At 35.2% G+C, this 22,592-nt stretch overlaps 1 protein-coding gene across 5 annotated transcripts in view; it reads right to left on the bottom strand.

Moving 5' to 3' along the window:
* Nucleotides 1–22,592, bottom strand: part of CEP162 (centrosomal protein 162) — a 117,697-nt gene that overhangs the window by 74,041 nt on the left and 21,064 nt on the right. For all 5 annotated transcript variants that reach the window (XM_077750299.1, XM_077750295.1, XM_077750297.1 and 2 more), the window contains exons 3-8: nucleotides 20,696–20,810; nucleotides 17,634–17,780; nucleotides 17,109–17,292; nucleotides 14,840–14,904; nucleotides 8,023–8,141; nucleotides 6,241–6,271 (exon numbers count right to left, since the gene is read on the bottom strand). In XM_077750299.1, coding sequence (XP_077606425.1) covers nucleotides 6,241–6,271; nucleotides 8,023–8,141; nucleotides 14,840–14,904; nucleotides 17,109–17,292; nucleotides 17,634–17,780; nucleotides 20,696–20,810 — 661 coding nt within the window. The remainder of the gene's footprint in view (nucleotides 1–6,240; nucleotides 6,272–8,022; nucleotides 8,142–14,839; nucleotides 14,905–17,108; nucleotides 17,293–17,633; nucleotides 17,781–20,695; nucleotides 20,811–22,592) is intronic.

The raw sequence follows: 22,592 nt of genomic DNA, 5'->3' as shown, positions 1-22,592 counted from the left end.
ATGTTATTTTTTTGTCTTTCTGATAAACAGCCAATCTGACAGCTGGAGGGGATATCTAATTTGATTTGCACTTCCTTGATGATTAGTGAAATTAAGCATCTATTCACGTGTTTGTTGGCCATTAGTTTGTCTTCTTTTGAAGATTTCTATTCAGGTCCTTTGCTCACGTTTAACTGGGTTATCTGGTTTTTTGCTACTGAGTTGCATTAGCTCCTTATATATATTTTGGATATCAACTCCTTATCAGAAATATGGTTTATAAATATCTTCTCCCATTCCATAGGTTGCCTTTTCACCAATTATTTCCTTTGCTACATAGCATTTTAGTTTGATGCAATTCCATTTGTCTATTTTTCCTTTTGTTGGTTATGTTTTAGGGGTCATATCTAAAAAAAATATTCTCTAGTGCAATGTCAAAAAGGTTTTTTTCCCATGTCTTCTAGTTATTTAAGTTTCAGGTTTTATATTTAAGCCTGACCCATCTTGAGTTGACTTTTGTCTGTGGGGTGAGATAAGGGTCTAATTTCATTCTTCTGCATGTAACTATCTAGTTTTTTAATATGATAGACAGGTAGAACTCAGAGATACTGCAAGTTCAATTACAGACAACTGCAATAAAGCAAATACTGCAATAAAGCCAGTCAGATTTTTTTTTTTTTTTGGTTTCTCAGTGCATATAAAAGGTATACTGTAGGTCTATTAAGTGTGCAATAGCATTACATCTAAAATAGTATACATACCTTTTTAAAAATTAAATTAAAACTTTTTAGTTTGTTGCTAAAAAATGCCATCACCTGAGCTTTTAGCAAGTTGTAATCTTTTGGTTGGTGGAAGGTCTTTCAGTCTTGATACATACCTTTTTAAAAATTAAACCAAAGCTTTTTGGTTTGTTACTAAAAAATGCCATGACCTGAACTTTTAGCAAGTTGTAATTTTTTGGTTGGTGGAGGGTTTTTCAGTCTTGATGGCTGCTGACTGATCAGCAGTGGTTGCTAAAAGTGGGGGTGGCTGTGGCACTTCCTTAAAGTAAGACAACAGTCCTTTCATGAATGACTTCTCTGTAGCATACAATGCTGTTTGACAGCAGTTTACTCATAGAACTTCTTTCACAATTGGAGTTGATCTTCTCAAACCGTGCTGCCACTTTATCAACTAGGCTTATATAATATTCTAGATCCTCTGCTGTCATTTCAACAAACTTCACAGCATCTTCAGCAAGATGAGATTCCATCTCAAGAATCTACTTTGTTCATCCATGAGAAGCAGCTCCTCATTCCTTCAAGTTTGACCATAAGACTGCAGCAATTCAGTCACACATTCAGGCTCCACTTCTAATTCTTATTCTCTTTCTGTTTCTGCCACATCTGCACTTAACTTCCTCCACTGAAATTGTGAACCCCTCCAAGTCAACCATGAGGGTTGGAATTAACTTCTTCCAAACTCCTGTTAAATGTTGAGAACATTCTTCCCCTAAATCATGAATGTTAATGACATCAGTAATGGCAAATCCTTTCCAGAAGGCTTCAATTTACTTTGCTCAGATCCATCAAAGGAATCACTAACTAGCACTATAGTTTTATGAAATGTATTTTCTAAATACTTGAACATCAAAATTATTCTTTGATAAATGGGCTGCAGAACAGATGGTGTGTTATAAGCAAGAGAATAACAAGAATCTCATCATATATCTCTATCAGAACTCTTGGATGATCAAGTGTATTATGGCTTATCTCAATTATCGACATGCCTTTCTCACTAAGCTTAATCATTTCTAGCCTCAGATTTAAAGTGAGAGACATGTGGGGTGCCTGGGTGGCTCAGTCAATTAAGCGTCTGACTCTCAGTTTCGGCTCAAGTCATGATCTCATGGTTTCGTGAGTTCGAGCTCCACAACAGGCTCTGCGTTGACAGTGCAGAGGCTGCTTGGGATTCTGCCTCTCCCTTTCTCTCTGCCCCTCCTCCACTCATGCTGTCTCTGGGTCTTTCAAAATCAATAAAACATTAAAAAAATTTTTAAAAAGTGAGAGACATGTGATTCTTCCTTTTACTTAAGCACTTGGAACCACTATAGGGTTCTTAATTGGCCTAATTTCAATTTTGTTGGTCTCAGGTAATAGGGAAGGCTGAGGAGAGGTAGAGAGATGATGTAAGAGCCTGACTGTCAGTGGAGCAATCAGAACACAATATTTACCGATTAAGTTTGCCATGGTTCATGGTGCCCCAAACCAATTACAAAAGTAACATCAAAGATTACTAATTACAGATTACTATAATAATGAAAAAGTGAAAAAATCCAAGAATTACAAAAATTTGACACAGAAACATGAAGTAAATGATGTTGGAAATATGGCACCAATATATTGATTTGCTTCCTGCAGGGTTGCCACAAACTTTAATTTGTAAAAAATTACTACAAAGTATTTGTGAAGCACAATAAAGCGAAGACCAATAAAATGAGGTATGCCTGTATTAAAGAGACTATCTATCCTTTCTTCATTATATACTCTTGGCCCTCTTTTTGAAGATCAGTTGACTGTAGAGGTGTATATTTATTTCTAGGCTATTTTATTTCTATGTCTGTTTTTCTGCCAATACCATACTATTCTGATTTCTATGGTTTTGTACTATATTTTGTCATTAGGGAGAATGATGCCTCTAAGCATTGTTCTTTCTCAAGCTTCCTTGGGCTATTTGTAGTCTTTTGTGGTTCCCTATGAATTTTAAAATTGCTTTCTTACTATTTCTATAGGGAATGCTACTGGGATTTTGATAGGGATCACCTTGTAGACTTGCAGATCACTTTAGGTAGTGTGGACGTTTTAACAGTATTAATTCTTCCAATCCATGAGCACAGGATGTCCTTCCATTTATCTATGTCTTCTTCATCCACGTTTTCTAATTTTTACTGTGAAGGTCTTTCATTTCTTTCATTAAATTTATTCCAAAGCTTTTTATTCTGTTTGTTGCTTGTTTATAAAAGCAACATTTAGTTTTTTAATGTTGATTTTTTAATCTGAAAATGACTGAATTCACTGATTAATTCTGTCAGTTTTTTTTTATGAAGCCTTTAGGATCTCCTATGTATGTGATCATGCTATCTGCAAATAAAGACAATTTTACTTCTTCCTTCCTGATGTGGATACCTCTTATTTCTTTTTCTTGTCTGTTGAGACTAGAACTTCCAAGTACAACACTGAACAGAAATGTGAAGAGGAGGCATCTTCGCCCTATATAGAACCTTAAAGAGAAAGCCTTCAGTTTTTCATCTTTAATTAAAACGTTAGCTGTGGAGTTTTCATATATGGCCTCTATTGCATTAAGTTCTATTTTGTTAAGAGTGTTAATCATGAATGGATACTGAACTCTGTCAAATGAATTTTTTTGGTGTGAGATGATCAGGAGTGGGTTATTTTGTGGCAATTCTTTTGTTTGTTTTTAGTTTTTATTTAAATTCCAGTTAGTTAACATACAGCATAATATTAGTTGCAGGTGTACAATATAGTGATTCAACACTTCCAAACAACTCATCATAACAAGTGCACTCCTTAATCCCTATCACCTATTTAACCATCCCCCTACCCACATCCCCTCTGATAGCCATCAGTTTGTTCTCTATAGTTAAGGGCTTGTTTCTTGGTTTGCTTCCCTCCCCCGTTTTTTCCCTCTCTTTGCTCATGTGTTTCTTAAATTCCACATAGGAGTGAAATCATATGGTATTTGTCTTTCTCTGACAGACTTATTTCACTTAGCATAATACTCTCTTGTCGTTTGCAATGACATGGGTAGAGCTAACGAGTATCAGGTATTCTCTTTCATTTTGTTAATGTGTTTTAAGATACTGACTGATCTGCACATGTTGAATCATTCTTGCGTCCCAGGAATAAATCCCACTTGATCATGGTGTATGATAGATCCTTCTGCTGAATTCGGTTTGCTAGTATTTTACTGAAAATTTTTACATCATTTTTCATCAGGGACATTGGCCTATATAGTTTGTTATTCTTCCCTTATTAATTACTATATTTTTCTATTACGTACTTTGAGGTAATTCATATTAACTGTATCAGCTGAATTAGCAACTCATATACTAGTTGTATCTGACTGGTTCATCACATTGATGTCTAAAATCACCTATGATGTGTTTACACCATAAACATAAGCAAGCTATACAAAAGAGGCTTTTTTATTTCCTTCCAGAACATAGCTGTTAAACATATATCAACATAACCACTGGTTGAGAGTCTGTAAATTACACTTTCTATTGTTAATTAACCATCCTTTCCCCCCCTTTGGCTTTACTGAGGTTTAATTAACAAATAAAACTATAATATATTTAATGTGGAAAATGTGATGATTTATGTATACATCGTGAAGGGACTCTTACAACTGAGTTAATAAATGCATGCATCACTCTTTTTTTTTTTTTTTGGTGAGAACACTTAAGTTCTACTCTCTTAGCAAACTTTAATTATGTAACAGTCACAATTATACTTCACACTGTTTCCCATAGCGGTTATACCAGTTTACATTCCCACCAACAGTAAATAAGAGTTCCCTTTCTCCACATCCTAGTCAGCATTTATTTCTAATCATGTTGGTAACTGTCATCCTGACAGGTATGATGTAATATCTGTGTTTTTTAAAAAAATTTTTTTTAATGTTTGTTTATTTTTGACAAAGACAAAGCATGAGCAGGAAAGGACAGAGAGAGAGGGAGACAGAATCCCAAGCAGGCTCCAGGCTCTAAGATGTCAGCACAGAGCCTGATGCAGGGTTCTAACTCATGAACCTTGAGATCATGACTTGAACCAGAGTCAGACACTTAACTGACTGAGACACTCCAGGTGCTCCTCACTGTGGTTTTTAATGGCATTTCCCTGATGACTGGTGAAGTTAAGCATCTTTTTACATGCCCGTTGACCATTTTGGGGCTATTAAGTTGTACGAGTTCCTCGTACATTTTGAATATTAACCCTGCGTTGGATATGTAATTTGCAAATACTTTCTCCCATTCCATAGAATGGTTTTTCATATTGTTTATGGTTTCCCTTGTTGTGCAATTTTTTAGTTTGATACAATCCCACTCATTTAGTTCTGCTTTTGGTATGAAATCTAAAAAATTCTTGCTAAGACCAGTATCAAAGAACTTACACCGTAAGTTTTCCTCTATGGGTTTTATAGTTTTAAGTCTTATGTTCAAGAGTTTAATCCGTCTGAGTTCAATTTTGTGTATGGAGTAAGACAGGGTCCAGCTTCATCTTTTGCATGTGGCTATCCAGCCTTCCAAACTATTTACTGAAGAAATATTCCTTTTCTCACTGTGTATTCTTTCTGCCCCTATCAATAACTAATTAGCCATATATGAATGGATTTATTTCTGGACACTCCGTTGCTCTATGAGTCTTTCTAAAATGCCAATACCATACTATTTTGATTTGATCTATGTGTTTTCCTTATGCCACTATTTTGATTTTTGTAGCTTTGTAGTATATTTGAAATCAGGAAGTGGGATGCCTCCAGCTTTGTTCTTTTTTCTCAAGATTGCTTTGGCTATTTGGGGTCTTTTGTGGTTCCCTGTAAATTTTAGGACTGTTTTTCCTATTTCTGTGAAAAATGCCATTTGAATTTGATATGGACTGCATTGGATCTGTAAATCACTTTAGGTACTACAGACATTTTAACATTAATTCTTCTAATCAAGAACACAGATTATCTTTTCACTTATGTGTGTGTTCTTTAATTTCTTTCATCAATGTTTTATAGTTTTATGTGTACATCTCTTTCATCCTCTTGATTAATTTATTCCTAAATATTTTATTCTTTTTCATGGTATTGTAAGTGGGATAGCTTTTCTGTGGTTTTCTTTTTTGAGGAATCTTTGTCTGGTTTTGGTACCAGGGTAATATTGGCCTCATAGAAGGAGTTTGGAAGATTTCCCTCTTCTATTTTTTTTTTGGACAATTCTAAGAAGAAATGGTATGAATTTGTCTTTGAATATTTGGTAGAATTTACCCATAATGTCATCTGCTCCTAGTCTTTAGAAAAATAATATATTCTTACATATAACAGGAAGGATTCAAAACAAGTTTAAGGGACTTACCACTGAGAAAATCTGTGGACTTTAATTCATGAAAGATATTTAAAAACAAAGAGAGATAGTAATTTGTTCAGAATCATTTGGATACATTTCTGAACAGACCAATTTTTGTCATCTAAAATATGTGAATATGTAATATTTACCATTAGCCAGCATGCCAGTTTTCTCTTCTTCCTAAATTAAAAGAAAATCATATGATTTGAAATCAAAATTATATAAAATGACCACAATGCAAATAGTAGCAAAATCTGAAAACCAGTGTTTTACTCCATTATGAAAAAGTCAAGAAATGTACTTTCTAGATTTTTTTCATTACTCCCATTCACTAATAATTGTACAAGACTAGAGAACATAGCTGTGAGAGAACTTCTAGAAGTCTCTTCAGAACTGTAGCAATTATCAATTAATTTAGGTCTTCATAAGCCTTGCTTAAAGAATCTTGAAGTCATCTGCTCATCCACCTTGCTTGTAAGTTCTGTTTTTTGAACTCCAAGATAACATGGATAGTTTATAGAAGATTCTTGCTATTATAACATCATCATTTTTTTCTTTTCAAAATTAATGATTAACTATAATTTGTAGTCTGTTTCAGCTACATTTTGAGAGACAAAATTTTCAGAGAGGCAAGCCACCAAATGACAAGACAGTTGAATTTATCAAAATTATAAGTTCCCTTAGAGTAAGCTCTATAATTAGTGTCACCTATGTTCTCCACTTGGATAGGCAACATGCAGAATTGTTCCATAATAACAGAGCTTTACTTCCCTCTACACTGACACATTTTTACACAGGCCTATATTTTCTTTTCTTTCTTTCTTTCTCTCTTTTCTTCTTTGGAGAGAGAGAGTGCATGCATGAGCAGAAGAGAGTGGCAGACAGAGAGAGAGGGAATCTCAAGCCTGCTTCACACTCAGTGTGGAGCCTGACATGGGGCTCGATCACACAACCGTGAGATCATGACCTGAGCTGAAACCAAGAGTTGGATGCTCACCTGAATGAGCCACCCACATGCCCCTATATTTTCTTAATGTATCAAACTACTGTCTTCTACTGATCTATATCATAAAATATTTAAATTACCAAATATAAATTCCAGTAAGCTTCTAAGGAAAGCTAGCAGTTCACATTAATCTTCATGTATTTCTAAAGGTCTTCTTATTTTTCCCACTAAATTGAATGATACAGAGACAATCAGTGACAAAGCACCAGGTATACTTAAAAGGAGAGTATCTATTAATACCTGGGAAGTATTTCTTCCTTCTGTTTAGATAAGTCTATGGTTTCATACATGTTTAAAACATCTAATCCTAATGTGCAGTCCACAAAGACACCTGACTATACAGATCGAGACTAACATACCAAATAGTAATTATCCTACTAGTTAACATAGGTAGCTTCAAAGAGTTCTATACGGCAGGCAGTATGTAGTAAATCTTAGCCAGTCTTGGTAAGAACTAAGAAACAAGAGATCTCAAGTACAGCAACACTGAATATGAATGGAATAGTGAATTAATTCATGATCTTGTCAAGTAAGTTTCATATCTTGTCAGTAATGTCACTGTTAGCATAAATACTGAGGAGGGATATTTATTGTACTTCACAAGGACAAGATTTACCAAAGAAAGTGTAGCTTAATATACCTATTTTAAAATTAGATTTGAGATTTCAATTAAAATTTCAATTTCTAAAGTTTAAGGAAATTACTTGCCAAAAGAGATCCTTTAGAAAATCAATTGCCATATTTTATTAAGATTTAAAATTGAGATCCTGAATTAAGAAAATGTCTGAGAGTTAAGAAACCTATAGCTTTACAACAATGATCAAGATAATGAAAAACTCTGTATTTCGAGCTCTCCATATAGTGACAGTCAGCTAAGGTGATGAAAGAAATTCCAAAACTGTCAAATATATAATTGATGTATCACCTGTTTGGGTACATGTGTTTTTTCAGATTTGGCATTTTCTTTGGAATTAGTCTCTTCTTTAGTCATCAAAGGTGCATCAATATCCTCTGCAGCATCTTCAAAATCATCGCTGTAATTTTCTGAAGTAAATAATTAAAAAGAATACAAAGATCATACTGTCAAAAAAGTCATATGCCAATAAAAGACTGCTGATTTCCAAATGAAGGAGTCTGAATAAGAATAATTTACTGAAATATCTATATAAAGATATCTTTAGAAAACACATTTTTTTTTTAATTTTGCAAAGATTTAATCAGAATTCAATTCGTAAGACTTAGGCTTACTTTGTCATCTTGTACTTTCAAATAGTTTTAAGAGTTCTATAATTCAATCTTTTAAATTATTAACAGACTAAAAATTTCTAGAGATGTCCAAAAAATTTTTTTATCTTTAAAACAAACTTTAATGTTATTTTTTTAAAATGAAATCTCAAATAGCTTACTTATAAAAGGCAGTCCTTTTGTGAAATCTTGATGTTCTTAAACAAAATGGTTAAATTTGCTTATTTTTTTAAAGTTTTTTGTTTTTTGTCTATGTAGGTATCTCCAATGTAAGCCTGAAACAGTACTTATGAAAGGTCTATCTCTAACCCTTCCCTCAGGTAAATACTGGCTCTACATGACCTAATATTTCCCAATCCTGGACACTTCTCAGCTGTAATCCCAAATTGTATCTCAATTACATTACACCAGAAGGGAAAGGTATGTCCATGTTAACATGATGCCGTAAGACTAATTCTGGGGAAGGTGCAGTAGGGACTATCTGACCATGATTTCTTCACCAATTAAAAAACATCTTTTTTTAAATGTTTATTTATTTTTGAGAGGGAGGAGGGACAGAGAAAGGGAGATACAGAATCCGAAGCTGGCTCTAGGCTCTGAGCTGTTAGCACAGAGCCCGACATGGGGCTCGAATCCACGAACTGTGAAATCATGACCTGAGANCTGTAATCCCAAATTGTATCTCAATTACATCACACCAGAAGGGAAAGGTATGTCCATGTTAACATGATGCCGTAAGACTAATTCTGGGGAAGGTGCAGTAGGGACTATCTGACCATGATTTCTTCACCAATTAAAAAACATCTTTTTTTAAATGTTTATTTATTTTTGAGAGGGAGGAGGGACAGAGAAAGGGAGATACAGAATCCGAAGCTGGCTCTAGGCTCTGAGCTGTTAGCACAGAGCCCGACATGGGGCTTGAATCCACGAACTGTGAAATCATGACCTGAGCTGAAACTAGATGTTTAACCAACTAAGCCACCCCTGTGCCCCTCTTCACCAAATTTTAATTTGTTTATAGCCATTAAGGAATGACTGATACCTGTGAGCTTCTCAGAGTGGAAACCATCATTCCAGAAATAAACATGATCTTATCTGTATTTCAAAAATTAGATGACATTCACAAACAAGATGGCCTGATGAATGAAAGACTGTATAAGGTCCTAGAGAGTTTGCTTCTGGAATGGCTGTCTTTCCTTAGAATGGAGAAGAAACCCTGAGTTTAATTAATACTGAAAGTCTGGGAATTAATTTGGGAGGGCTTAGAAGTTAAACAGAGATGTTTCCAGTGACATCTACTTTCAGAAACACCTCTGTTTTAATTCATAAGAATACAAAGTGGGTATAGTACCTTAGGTAAATAAACTAGCTTAGTTGGTTAACTACATCAATTATCTTTATTCTGAGACTGAGAAGCTCCCCTTTGTTTCTCTCCTATATAAGAAAGAACATTGCTTGAGATTTTCTAAATATTAGCAGACATAGTTAAATTCACAAGTTATTTTTCTAAATATTAGTAGACATAATTCACAAAGTAGTTATCAAGAAATTACTTTGTATTAGACACACTTCTAGGTTCTAGAACCAATAAAACATGATTAAAATTCTAATATTCTACATGAGAATCACTGAATTTTAAGTAGCCTCAGAGATCAGACTCATTTAAATACAGATAATGAACAAGGAGAAAGGAAATATTGGGAGGGTTTGACAATGAACTTAGACAACTATGTGGGATTTGAGAACTACCTGAAATCAATGGAAGGAAAATAGTGTGTGTTTGACTACAAAGAGGCAGTTTGAGAAATAGTTTAGACAGTATACCACAGCACATAAGAGCATAACCAGGAGGGGCACCTGGCTGGCTCCAGTCAGTAGGGCATGCAAATTTTAATCTCAGGGTTGTAAATTCAAGCCCCACATTATGTGTAGAAATAACTTAAAAATAAAGTCTTTAAAAAAAGAAAAAGGAGCATGCCTAGGTGCCAGAAAGCTTGGATTTAATTCCTGGTTCTGCTACTTATAGTATAAAATCATTGGCAGGTAAGAAACCCTGTTTGCCTCATTTTCCCCATCTGTAAAGTGAGAATGATAATAGTACTTATCTCAAAGGGTTGCTGAGAAGATTAAGAGTTAAAGTGTTTAGAACAGTGGCTGGTGTATAATATGCCATATTTATAAGAGTTAGCTATTATATTTAGTAATAATTATCTTTCTTAGTATTGTTATAGCTAGTACTGCATTTAACCTGAATCAAAAGATATTAAGGCCAAATATTAGTTTGGATTGGGAAAAGTGCAAATGTGCATTTTTCAAAATTACATTTTGTAACTGAATAGTCTACAGGCAAATACTATAACATATAAATAACCAATATCTTTTCCAGGAATTTTTCATGAATAAACTAGGTTTGAAGTAAGAAGGAAAAGTCATTGGTAGATACAGAAATTACAACAGATGAGAAATAAATGGAAGGAAAACAGCATATCAGAGATTTCAGAAACATTAAGGCAAATTAAGTTTATATAAAAATGAAAGAATAAAACCACACTGAGGAGGTGGTTCTTATATGAGAAATCCCAGAGATGGTAATAATGCAGGCTCGTCCATATTATCTGGAAAACAATGAGAATATTCATTTCTAGTGTTTTAACCTTTTTGAGACAAAGATGTTATACATTCAAGGTGCTATTTCTATCATTATATTCCCTAACTTTATAACTTTGACAATATTTTCATAAATAAAAGAAGTTTTTAAAATTCAGATAAAGTAAATAATAGTCAACATAAAAGACCTGAATGATAGATTTTGGAGACAGTTTTCATTCTTTGTTGGAAAATTTCCCTGCAAATTTTAATTTCAATATGATGCAACCTAGAGGACTGTCTCCTCTACTACGCTGGATTTCAAGGACTTTGTAAACAATGAGTACATTGGACTAAATATATGAAACTGTTTACAGACATTGGACAAGTGGCAGCACAAAAATATGATTCCTAAGAAAAGAAAAACAAGTGAAGTGAGTCCTATGGTTTCTTGCAGGTACATACATTCAGGAACGTTAAGCAGAGAGGGGAAGATCGGGTGACAGAGGTTAAGAGCAGAAAAGCTGGGCAATCGGAAGTTGCAGGGCAGTAACAGAGGAAGGTACCTATGTAGAAATAGAGCTGGAAAGACCTGCATGGGGTCTCCTTGAGTCTTTGATAAATATTAAGCCATATTTGTATAGTTTGAGCAACTGAAAAGCTATAGGCTGGAAAATTCACAGAGCTCCCAAAGGGTAGTGAGACTGTGGAGCTCTAACCAGATGAACTGGAAAAAGTCCTCACTGTTTAATAGGGTCATTCAGTAGAAACCTCAGAAAGGCTGTACCTTACTCCTAGGGTCAAAGTGTACTATAGAAGGCTACTGGAGACTTCCTCTAATAAAGCATAAGAAAAGCTTCAAAAGCATCAAGCTAGCAAAATCAGTTATCTGCCAGGACAAAGCTCAATACTCTTTATAAGAAAAAAACAAAATAGAGACACTCAACAATGTAAAAATCTACAATATCCAATGCCCAATAAGAAATCATTAGACTTACAAGGAGGAAAATGTGACCCTAACTAGGAAAAGCAGCAATCAATTGAAAGAGACCGAGAAATGCACAAACACTGGGATGAGCAGCATACACTTTCTGTTAATAACTTGAAAAAATGAACATGAGAAAAGATACTAAATAGACTTTTTAAAAATAAAGACCCAAAAGGAACTTCTAGATTGAAAGAAAAAAATAAAAGATTCAATGAATTAACAAAAGAGCAAAGAAAGAAGAAAAAAAAATCAGTGTATCTGAAGACATAGAAATAAAAACTGAAGCACAGAGAGGAAAAAGCTTTAAAAAAATGAAAGTCTTAGTGACCTGCAGGACGAAATTTAACCATTTAATATAATTATAATTAAAGTCAGGGGGCAAAAGAAATGATATTTGAAGAATTAATGAATAAAACATTTTTAAAAATTTTTTGTTGTATTTACTTTAAGAGAGAAAGAGGGAAGGAAGAGACAGAGAGAGACAGAGAGAAAGCCAAAGAGAGAGATTCTCAAACATGCTCCATGCTCAGCACAGAGCTGGACATGAGGCTTGATTCCACAACCCTAGGATCATGATTTAAGCTGAAATCAAGAGTCAGATGCTTGACCAACTGAGCCATCTAGGTACCCCATGGACAAAACATTTTTTAATTATGATGGAAAGTATAAATCCATAGATCAATGATGCTCAACTACCTCCAAACAGGATAAATACAAAAACAGCACACCAAGATACATTATCAAATTGCCACAAAACCAGACTGAAGAGAAAATCTTGAAAACACACATACACACACACACACACACACACACACACCCAATATACATTAAATAATCATAATAGGAATTATCACTGATTTCTCAGGAGAAAAAACGCCATAAGACAAAATGAAATTGCTAAAGTGCTCAAAGAAAACAAAACTTTAGAAGATTTTCCTAGTAGACATGCACTACAAGGAATATCAGAGGAGGTTCTTCTTCATGCTGAAGAAAATTACTAGATAAAAACTCAAAATACTAGATAGCTTATCACAGCTGACTCTTGATCAACATAGGTTTGAACTACAATGGCTCCACTTACAGGAGAATTTTTTTCCAATATGCTATAGTACTGTAACTGTATTTTCTCTTCCTTATAACTTTCTTAATAACATTTTCTTTCCTCCAGCTGACTTTACAGTATGTAGNATTTTTTTAAATACAGTATATAATATACATAGCATACAAAATATGTTAATCAACTGTTTTTGTTATCACTAAAGATCTCAATTAACAGGAGGCTAAGAGTAGTTAAGTTTCTAGGAAGCCAAAAGTTACACACAGATTTCTGACTGTGCAGGAGGTCAGCATCCCTAACCCCTATGTTGTGCAAGGGTCAACTACATTTGAAAGTTGCTAAGACAAGCAATCTTAGAAGTTCTTATCTCAAGAAAATTTTTGCTGGTGACAGATATTAACGACTTATTATGGTGGTCATTTCACAATGTATCAAATCATTATGTTGTATGGCTGAAAATAATATATCAATTATACTTCAATTTAAAATTAATTTTAAAAAATTCATTTCAAGTAAGAAATTTTTAAAAATCCTCAAATCTATGCAAAAGAATAGCAAAAAAAGCTGGGATGATAAATATGTGGATAAATATGTTTTCACATGTACATAAATTTTTTATCTTCCTCAAAAATTTTTTAAATAGACTCTTAAAAGCAATAATAATAATAATAATGCATCACGGGGTTTCAAAATATATAGAAGAAAAATGTATGGTAAAAATAGAAAAAGGTTGTGGGAGGCTTTATTGTTTTTAAGACTCATATAAAGTGGTATAGTGTTATCTGAATGCAGACTTTATTTAATAAGATAAAGCTGCACATTGTGAATCACAGAAAAACTAAGAATACAGCAAAGAAGTATAACTAACAAGCCAAAAGAAGGGATAAAATGGAATGCTAACAGTACTCAATCCAGTAGGCTACAGGACAAAAGCAAACAAATGGCAGAACACTAAACAACTATACCAGTGAATTCATTTTTATAAAGGGTAGAAAAATTTCATTCAGAAGTCAGAGACTGTCAGATTATTAGATAAAAAAGTAAAACCCAGGGGCACCTGGGTGGCTCAGTCTGTTAAGTGTCCAACTTCAGCTCAGGTCATGACCTCACGGCTCATGAGTTCGACCCCCGCATCGGGCTCTGTGCTGACAGCTCAGAGCCTGGAGCCTGCTTGAGATTCTCCCTTTCTCTCTTCCTCTCCCCTCCTCTCATGCTCTGTCTCCCTCTCTCTCTCAAAAAGAAATAAACATTAAAAAAAAATTTTGTTTTAGGGGCGCCTGGGTGGCTTAGTCGGTTAAGCGTCCGACTTTCGCTTGGGTCATGATCTCGCGGTTCGTGGGTTCGGGCCCCGCGTCGGGCTCTGTGCTGACAGCTCAGAGCCTGGAGCCTGCTTGAGATTCTCCCTTTCTCTCTTCCTCTCCCCTCCTCTCATGCTCTGTCTCCCTCTCTCTCTCAAAAACAAATAAACATTAAAAAAAAATTTTGTTTTAAAAAGTAAAACCCAGCTATATACCATCTATGAGAAACTCATTTTAAATATAAAAACAAAGACAAAGACATTAAAAGTCAAAGGACAGAAAAAGAAATACCTTCGGAGCCATGCTTTAAAGATCCTGGTCCTGGCTTCACAGATCCCCATGGTCCTTTTTCTGTCTTCCTAACTGGTCCACTGCCCACTCCCAACAAATGAGGCAGTAGTGCACTTTCAGCAACTTCTTAGTAGCTCAGATTATAACCTAGGCAGTTCACTCTACCCATTCAAAGCTGTTTTGAAGATTAGATTTTCCTTTTAATTATTTTCTCCTATGAATGTCTTTATTAAGTTATATTACCTTTACAAATGTTGTAAATTTTAAAACCAATTACCTGCCAGTTCTTCATGTTTTGATTCATCATCATGTTTATCTTCAGTCAGTTCTACATTAGCTTGACTACCAAAAAAATAAAAAGTACATAATTTAGTATTACATGTTAATAATAGGTTCCCATGCAATCTTTCATGTATATTTTTTAAAAACTTCCAACATCATATTTTCTTCTCTAGTACTATTATTCCATCAAAAACTAAAAATTTGGGAGCTATAAAGAAAATGTTCTGAAAATAAAGAATCCTCACGCCTAAGACTAACCATAGCTATCAATTAATACAAAGTGAAAAAATGCCATATTTTTTAACTTTATACACAAAGACACACGATTTTATACATAAATGTGTACCTTTCTTTACATGTCTCAGGGCTCAGAAATTCTTTTACACTAAAGATCAGAAATTGACCACAAGTTATGAGAACCAGTGAAGTCTACCTAGAGGCCAGGAGAGAATGCCAGGTTCAGCATTTACATGTTAAGAACCAATTTAATCATGAAATGGAGGTTAAATACGAGGCCTAAATATAAAAACTCAGCAAGGTGACAAAGGAGCTTGAGCAAGTTTTAAATACATTGGGTATATTATTAGTTCATATACTGCTTTATTTCAAGCTAAGAAATCCATTGTATTTTTTTCAGTCCATCAACCCTGTTATTAGAGAGATCAGCAAATCCAGGAAGCTATAAAACTATAGTAATAATAATATTCATAGCAAACACTACCGTGTACTCAATGCATTTTAGCACACTAACTAGACTATTCTACAACAGAAGTATCAGTAGTTAGGAATATTGTTAAGAAATAAGAAAAAGGTAAGAAATACTGCAAAGAGACAAAAACTTGTGGCCAACAATCCTGTGTATGTTTAATCTGTGTTGTCACTGTTGGGAGAGGCGATCCCCACGGACTCTGAGCATCCCTACATGTTCTCCTGGGGTACACCTAGAAAGCAAGGCACAGACCCCTCATTCCTAGGTCATTTCCCAGGCTTGTGTTTGCTATGGGCAACCTTGAGAGATGAGGCAGCATGTCCTCCCAGAAAAGGAGCAGACTCGTTTCCTCTTACTATAAAAGCAATAGATTCCCCAATCTCGGGGATCGTCTTCTGTAAAGCAACCCACCATCCATGCAGAGAGCCATTATGGACCCTTCGTATTGTCTCTGCAGGCCTTATGGAGCATGGGGGAACTGAGGCAAATTAACATGAGGTGTAGACTTTTGTTGTGAGAAAAAAAGTCCTTTGTTTCTGACCCAGGAAACTGTGTCTATTGTCAGCATCCATGAAACTGGCCAACAGATTTGTTAGCTTATAAGTAGGGGCAAAATCTCAAACTCTACACAGTTCGTGACAGTCACTATACTGCTTTACCCCTGGCCTGTGAGAACTAAGCATCGCAAGGAGGCCAGGTACTCAAATAAGCAAAGGTCATGATTCTCCTCAGCCTTAATTATAGTTTGGTGCTCTTAAAATCTTAAAGATGTAATCTGACTTCCATTCATAATTTTAAAAAGTCAAAGGTCTGCTATACTTACAGATGACCAGCTCAGTCAACTAACAGGATTTCCAGAAAGAATGAAATTTCCTGATAATTATCAGGGTCAATCATACACAAAGGCAGGACAGAGACAAAAGCTGTCTTTATTCCCTATTCCTCCTTTCCTTCTGTCCCTATTTTCTATGAGTTTATGACAGCTACTTGAACTCTCTTATTTACCTTATCTGTGGAACATTGCTTAATAAATTACTTTTGTGGGGCACCTGGGTGATTCAGTTGGTTTAAGCATCTGACTCTTGATCTTGGCTCAGGTCATGATTTCACAGTTAGTGGGTTTGAGTCCCTCATCAGGCTCCACACTGATGCTGTGGGGCCTGCTTGGGATCCCCTCTCTCTCTCTCTGCTCCTCCCCTGCTTGTGCTTGTGCTCTCTCTCTTGCTCTCAAAATAAATAAACTTAAAAAAAAAAAATAAACTACTTTCCTTTTTTCTTTTTGCAGTGTGCAATTAGTCGCAATAGCATCTCAGCCATGACATTTCAGATATCCGGATACAAAGTGGGCTCTCAAACACAAATTAACATATTCCGTTCATATATGAGAAATCATGACCAAAATAATGAACAGAGAAAAGCAGTAAGAGATAAAATAAGATTTAACATGTACCTCTTACAATGTTTACCCATTTAAGTCCATGCATACACTAGCCTTCCAAAAGTATAGAAAAACATAGGAATCATTTAATGATAGTTGATATTGTGTATACATTACCTATGTAAAGTTTTAAACTGTGTGGAGTCATTGGAATCCAATTCCTTATTTAATCTTGAATAATCAATGGAAGATGTTAAGCCTTCCTCGAGCCTGGCAAAAAATTGCTCCTTTTCCTCTTGTTCCTCTAATGTGTCCAATCCCAATCCAAGAACACTATGATTGAGTTCAGAAACTATGATCTCTAAATGGAAAGCATGAATATATTTTTACTAACATGCAAAATTTTGATAAAATTAATTTTAATTTAAATGCTTTTAATGATGCAGTTATTGACATTAATACAATTTTAAAAATTTAAAACATACTTTATCTCTCACCCACCAAATATAGATTTACATTCATAATCAGTATGTAACATTATAAGGCTTCTCTCGAGATATCATTCTAAACCTTCTAGGAAGGTATTATGTATGTCTACATGGTTCAGTAAAGGGGGCTCAAAGACACAACTTAATTTTTGTAAAAATTTTAATTATAATCATGGTAATTAACCTGTCAATTCATATCCTTCACATTTCTTACCATTTGTTTCTAAGCTGTCAATACTTAAGACAGAGGTTCCACTGCTCTGAAGAAACTGAATCCTTTCAGGAGACTCCTCTTCTATTTCCATAATAGGCTGAGAAGTCTTCTTCGCTTTCAAATAGCTTACATTTGTTCTAAGCAGTCCTATGGGTGGGATTTAAGATATAGTTGGCTACTTATATCCAGAAAATTATTCTGATCACAATGTATTACCCAGTAGTACTGTTACACTAACTTTTTTTTTTTCTGTTATATTAATATTGTGGACGGTAGTAGCTACAAAATAAATCTGGTCCATTTAATAAAAATCCATCAGACATAAAAGTCTCAAAAGAAAAATTATAATACTATTTATTTGCAATGCATCTTACGAAATAACTTCAAAAGTTTACATAATGAGACAAAATTTTAAAAATTACTTTGAAGCACAATTATTTAATACAGTATACCATGCCACCGCAAGGAATATGTTCTGCCTTCTATGAAGGAAGGGTAGGAAACAACTAGGTGAACTAGAAAGGGGAGACCATTCTGAGCAGGTAGAAGGGAAGGTACAAAGAAAGGGTCAGCAACAGGAGGGGCAGGCCACACTGGAGGACACATAAAGGCCAGTGAGGTTGGATCTAGAGAGTGAGCGTGAGTCCAGGTGGAAATAAGCCCGGAGCAGAATCAATGGGTCAGGAACTCCTCATGGCCCAAAAGAGGGTTTTGTTCTTTATTCCAAAAACACTAGAAAACACTGACAAAATTATGCAATATCAAAATTTCTTTATTATAACAGCATACATTTAAAAAAAAAAAGAAAGTGAAATATGGAAAAGTTAAATAATTATGTTGTGTGATATAAATATTTAGAAGAATACCACTTTTGCTTAGAAGAAAGTCTTAGTAAGAAATCACAAATTTTGCCTTCAGTTTCTTAACTAGTGTCCTCTTGGAAAGGAGTCAGCATCTATTTGTCATGGGTTTGTGTGAATAATGGTTTTATACATCAAATAATAACTTCAACAGTTGCAGAAAATCAAAACACATATCTATAGACACTTCCAATGGAAGAGCGCATGCCGTGGCTGGAGTGCTGCTTTGGTACCTGTGCAGTCTCACCCTGGCTCTGAAGCTAGACTCAGGCATGTGACCACACTAACGGAGATTACAAGAAACTAATAACCCAAACCAAGATCCATTCAGTTATTCATAATGCAGAGTATAACCTGTATAAGGATTAGACTGTTTCATCCCCTAGGCAGAACATTTTATCCTTATGGCAGTTGGAAGAAAATTGTAAGGTTGAAGTAACACAATGTTGATGTTTATTGATGCCTATCTAAGAATGGGAATCCATTCTTCCCCTCATGAGGGTGTTTACCTCCCTGCTGTGAGGCTTCTACACTCTTCTTATCCCATCTATATACTAGTGTCTAGTATGCACAACATACTATGAACTCAATAAATGTTTTTGATTGAACCAAGGACCAGGTATGTCCTTGGGTAGAGAAACCCTCTAGTCTTTGTTTAAATGGATATTGTCAAAGTTTGCATAACTATCCTTCTTTGCATTTTTTACTAATCGCATTCACTTGCAATTGATAAATTCTTTTTTAAAAATTAATAACTTTGTCAGGTTGCATTCCAGTGTTGGTCCAGGATGTATTCTTTTCCTTTGGGATGAATATGCACATTCTATCTCTGATTCATTGCTTTCTAGAAAAGAGACTTTCATGCTAATTAAGTCCCAAATCTTTGTAAACAATTCCAATAGTACTTCATCATATAATATCCTTTCCAAGGACCAATGGGGGAAAGACTCTAAAAAAGAATTATTTGCATGGAAACTTTAGCATTGTTACATGGTTGGGGGACTTGTGAAAATATGCACTGTATTTTTCAGTAAGGTATTCCTTATTTATAGTTTTAAGAACAAAGAAATGATTATCAAAATAACTCTAACATTCATTTATTAAACAGATTTATTATTTACTGCTGAGGGTCAGGGGATACAAACAAAAGGAAGTATTTCCTGCCCTCACAAAGCTCCCAACCTCAGGAGTAGCCCTATCAGTGCTATGATGGGGTTTTGAAATAAAAACAAAGGAGAAAATAATTATGTTGAAAAGGGATCTAGAAGAGTTAGGAAAGGACTGGAAGGAGGTAATGTCAAGCTTTACCGGACAAGAAAGATGAGAGCAAAGGCAGTCTTGTGGTGAGAAAGCATGAGCTAATGCACAGAGGCATAGTCAATGAGGTCTCCAGGAGATAGGGAATAAGTGTCGCTGGAGTACAGAAATCTAGAATGGAGGTTCCTAGTCAGATGATACAGAGCCTTAGCTGTCACATTAAGGAATCTGGGCTTAATTTCATGGGAAAAGACAAAAGCTATAGGGCCAATTTTCCTCCAGAGATACAGAAATTCTGTAAGTTTATAAAATGGTGCTTAAAGATCCACAACTAGTTTGAACATAGGTTAATAGAAGTGTTCTGGCGTTCCTTATGGACGTGGCAGTGTCTTATACAGCAGGTATACCAAAGCACAGGCTCCAGAGAGTAGTTTTCCATGTGTAAAGATGTGACTAGGACTAGTTCTGGGAAAGCTATACATGTACATCAGACAGGATCAACAATAAGTTCTTTACCATCAAGGCAATAAATTACGTTTTTGCTACTGTTCTTAACATACTGTGATACCAAAGTCTATACATTTGTTAAAATCTTCCCAATGCAATGACATTAATACACAGTCAGAACATTTTATTAAAGCACCTTAAATCAATTTACCATTAAACGTGACAATATAAAAGTATGCCTGTGTTATTCATCATCTCAGTGTGACTGAATATAAATTATCCCAATATAATAGTGTAACCTGACAATGCAGAATCATCATAGATTTTCAACTGCAAAATATATAATATGAAGTAATATGAAAATTCAAACTTTACAACATCACAATACTAGTATTATTTTCTTTATATACATATAGTACAACAAAATCCCAGAATTAAAAGTCTTGACTGACCCCTTGTGGTCAAAAAATTTGAAATAAAAAACCCAGCAATATTTACCACCATCTTCAGAATCATCTTCAGTTATCCACCATGGCAATGCATCTTTCTTCTTCACTTTTCTTTCAGGTTGTCTAGGTGTTTTGTTTGAATTCTCAAAAGAATCATCTGAAAGCTAAATCAGATACAAGTATTTGAATTTAAAGAATCCCAGATTCATCACTAAAAATGTTTCTCCTCATTGTACATAAACAATTTTCTTAGCAACAATGTATACAGTCATATTTTAAATATGTGGCTAAAATAACTTAAAAATCAAGCATACATCACTGAACACCAACTTCATATCCAGAGTTAAACAAGTAAACTAACCAGGCAGAAAAAAATCCACAATAACAATAAAGAGATAAAAGAAAACTTATCAAGAAACTTGATCAGAAAGGAAAGAGAGAAGGATACTATCCCCTTCTAGACATTCTCTAGGGCCTAAGAATAAATAATGATTGAGCAAAATTATCTGGTATCACTCTAGAAGAACACAGAATTCTAAAACCAGAAGAATTGAGTTTCAGATATTTCCCAGAGAAATCAGCATTTTGTCACAATGATTAATCAACTTCAATCAACTTTTATTTGTCCTTTTCTACTACAATCCTAAATCCCATACTATAACCCTAATCAACCCGCCGCCTCCGCCACCTAGCAGTAATCTGCCCTCTCTCTTCACTGAGAAAATAAAGACCTTCACTCAGAAACCACCCTCTTTTCCCTCACTCCACCATCACACTCATCTGTTAGACACTGCTTTCCTCTTTCAGAAAAGAAATTCTTCCCTCCACTCCAAGGAGAACCTGCATAGAGGTCACTTCCTGCCGTTCTAGGTCCTTACTTCTTTGGTCATCCCATGTTATCTCTGTATCTGCATCCCCTCCTCTTCCTCTCTCAGGTTATAAACTTGCCTGTCTCTGCCTCACCAGGGCCTAGCACAGCATCTAGCACAACTGTGGAATGAAAGAATGAACATTCAAGTCTAGTCCACTTTTTTTTAAGCAAAGCACAACAAAACAAACAAGATTAAGATCCTTATTCTTACCTCCTCTTTATCACTTTTCCTTTCTTTACATACTAGCTTCCTTAGTTCACTGCTCAACCCTTTAAAATCTGGTTCCCTCCAAAACAGCTCTCCTCCAGGTTCCAAAGGCCTCCTAAATGTCACATATAAAGGACCACTGAAAGTCATCTTCCCTGATCACACGATGGAACCTGATACTGGTGACCAACTCTTCCTGAATCTCTTTTACCTTTCATTTCACTGCATCACTACCTCCAAGTTATACTTCAGCTCTGTGACCCCTCCCATCTGTCTATTTAATAGGTCTTGGCTCTTTTGCCCATTTCTTTTTTTTTTTTTTTAATATTTTTATTTATTTCTAGGAGAGAGAGAGAGACAGCATGAGCAGGGGAGGGTCAGAGAGAGAGGGAGATACAGACTCAGAAACAGGCTCCAGGCTCTGAGCTGGCAGTCAGCACAGAGCCCGACGCGGGGCTCGAACCCACGAACCGCGAGATCGTGACCCAAGCGAAAGTCGGACGCTTAACCGACTAAGCCACCCAGGCACCCCTCTTTTGCCCATTTCTTTACACTAGACTTCCCCAGCACTCTGTTCTTGGTCCTTTATCTTCATCCTACACAATTTTCCTAGAGAAGAAACCAACGTTTATTCCATACCTGCTCTATATCAGGATCTATCCCCAGGTTATCTCAATCTTTAAGCAATCCAGTCAAGATTTATTGATGGGGAATCAAGCTTACAGAGATTAAGCAACTTACTCCAAAATGTTACAGACCTGTGATTCAAACTGAGGTCTGATAACACGTGTGTCAACTTTCCATTATACTATGTAATTCCCCAACTGGCACCAGGGTGCCCTTTTAAACTTCCAAGATGATATTACA

The sequence above is a fragment of the Crocuta crocuta genome, unplaced genomic scaffold (assembly GCF_008692635.1).
Source record: "Crocuta crocuta isolate KB4526 unplaced genomic scaffold, BGI_CrCroc_1.0 scaffold9, whole genome shotgun sequence".
Classification (NCBI taxonomy): domain Eukaryota; kingdom Metazoa; phylum Chordata; class Mammalia; order Carnivora; family Hyaenidae; genus Crocuta; species Crocuta crocuta.
The sequence above is the reverse complement of the archived record's forward strand: the minus strand, read 5'-3'. Positions and strand labels throughout refer to the sequence as shown.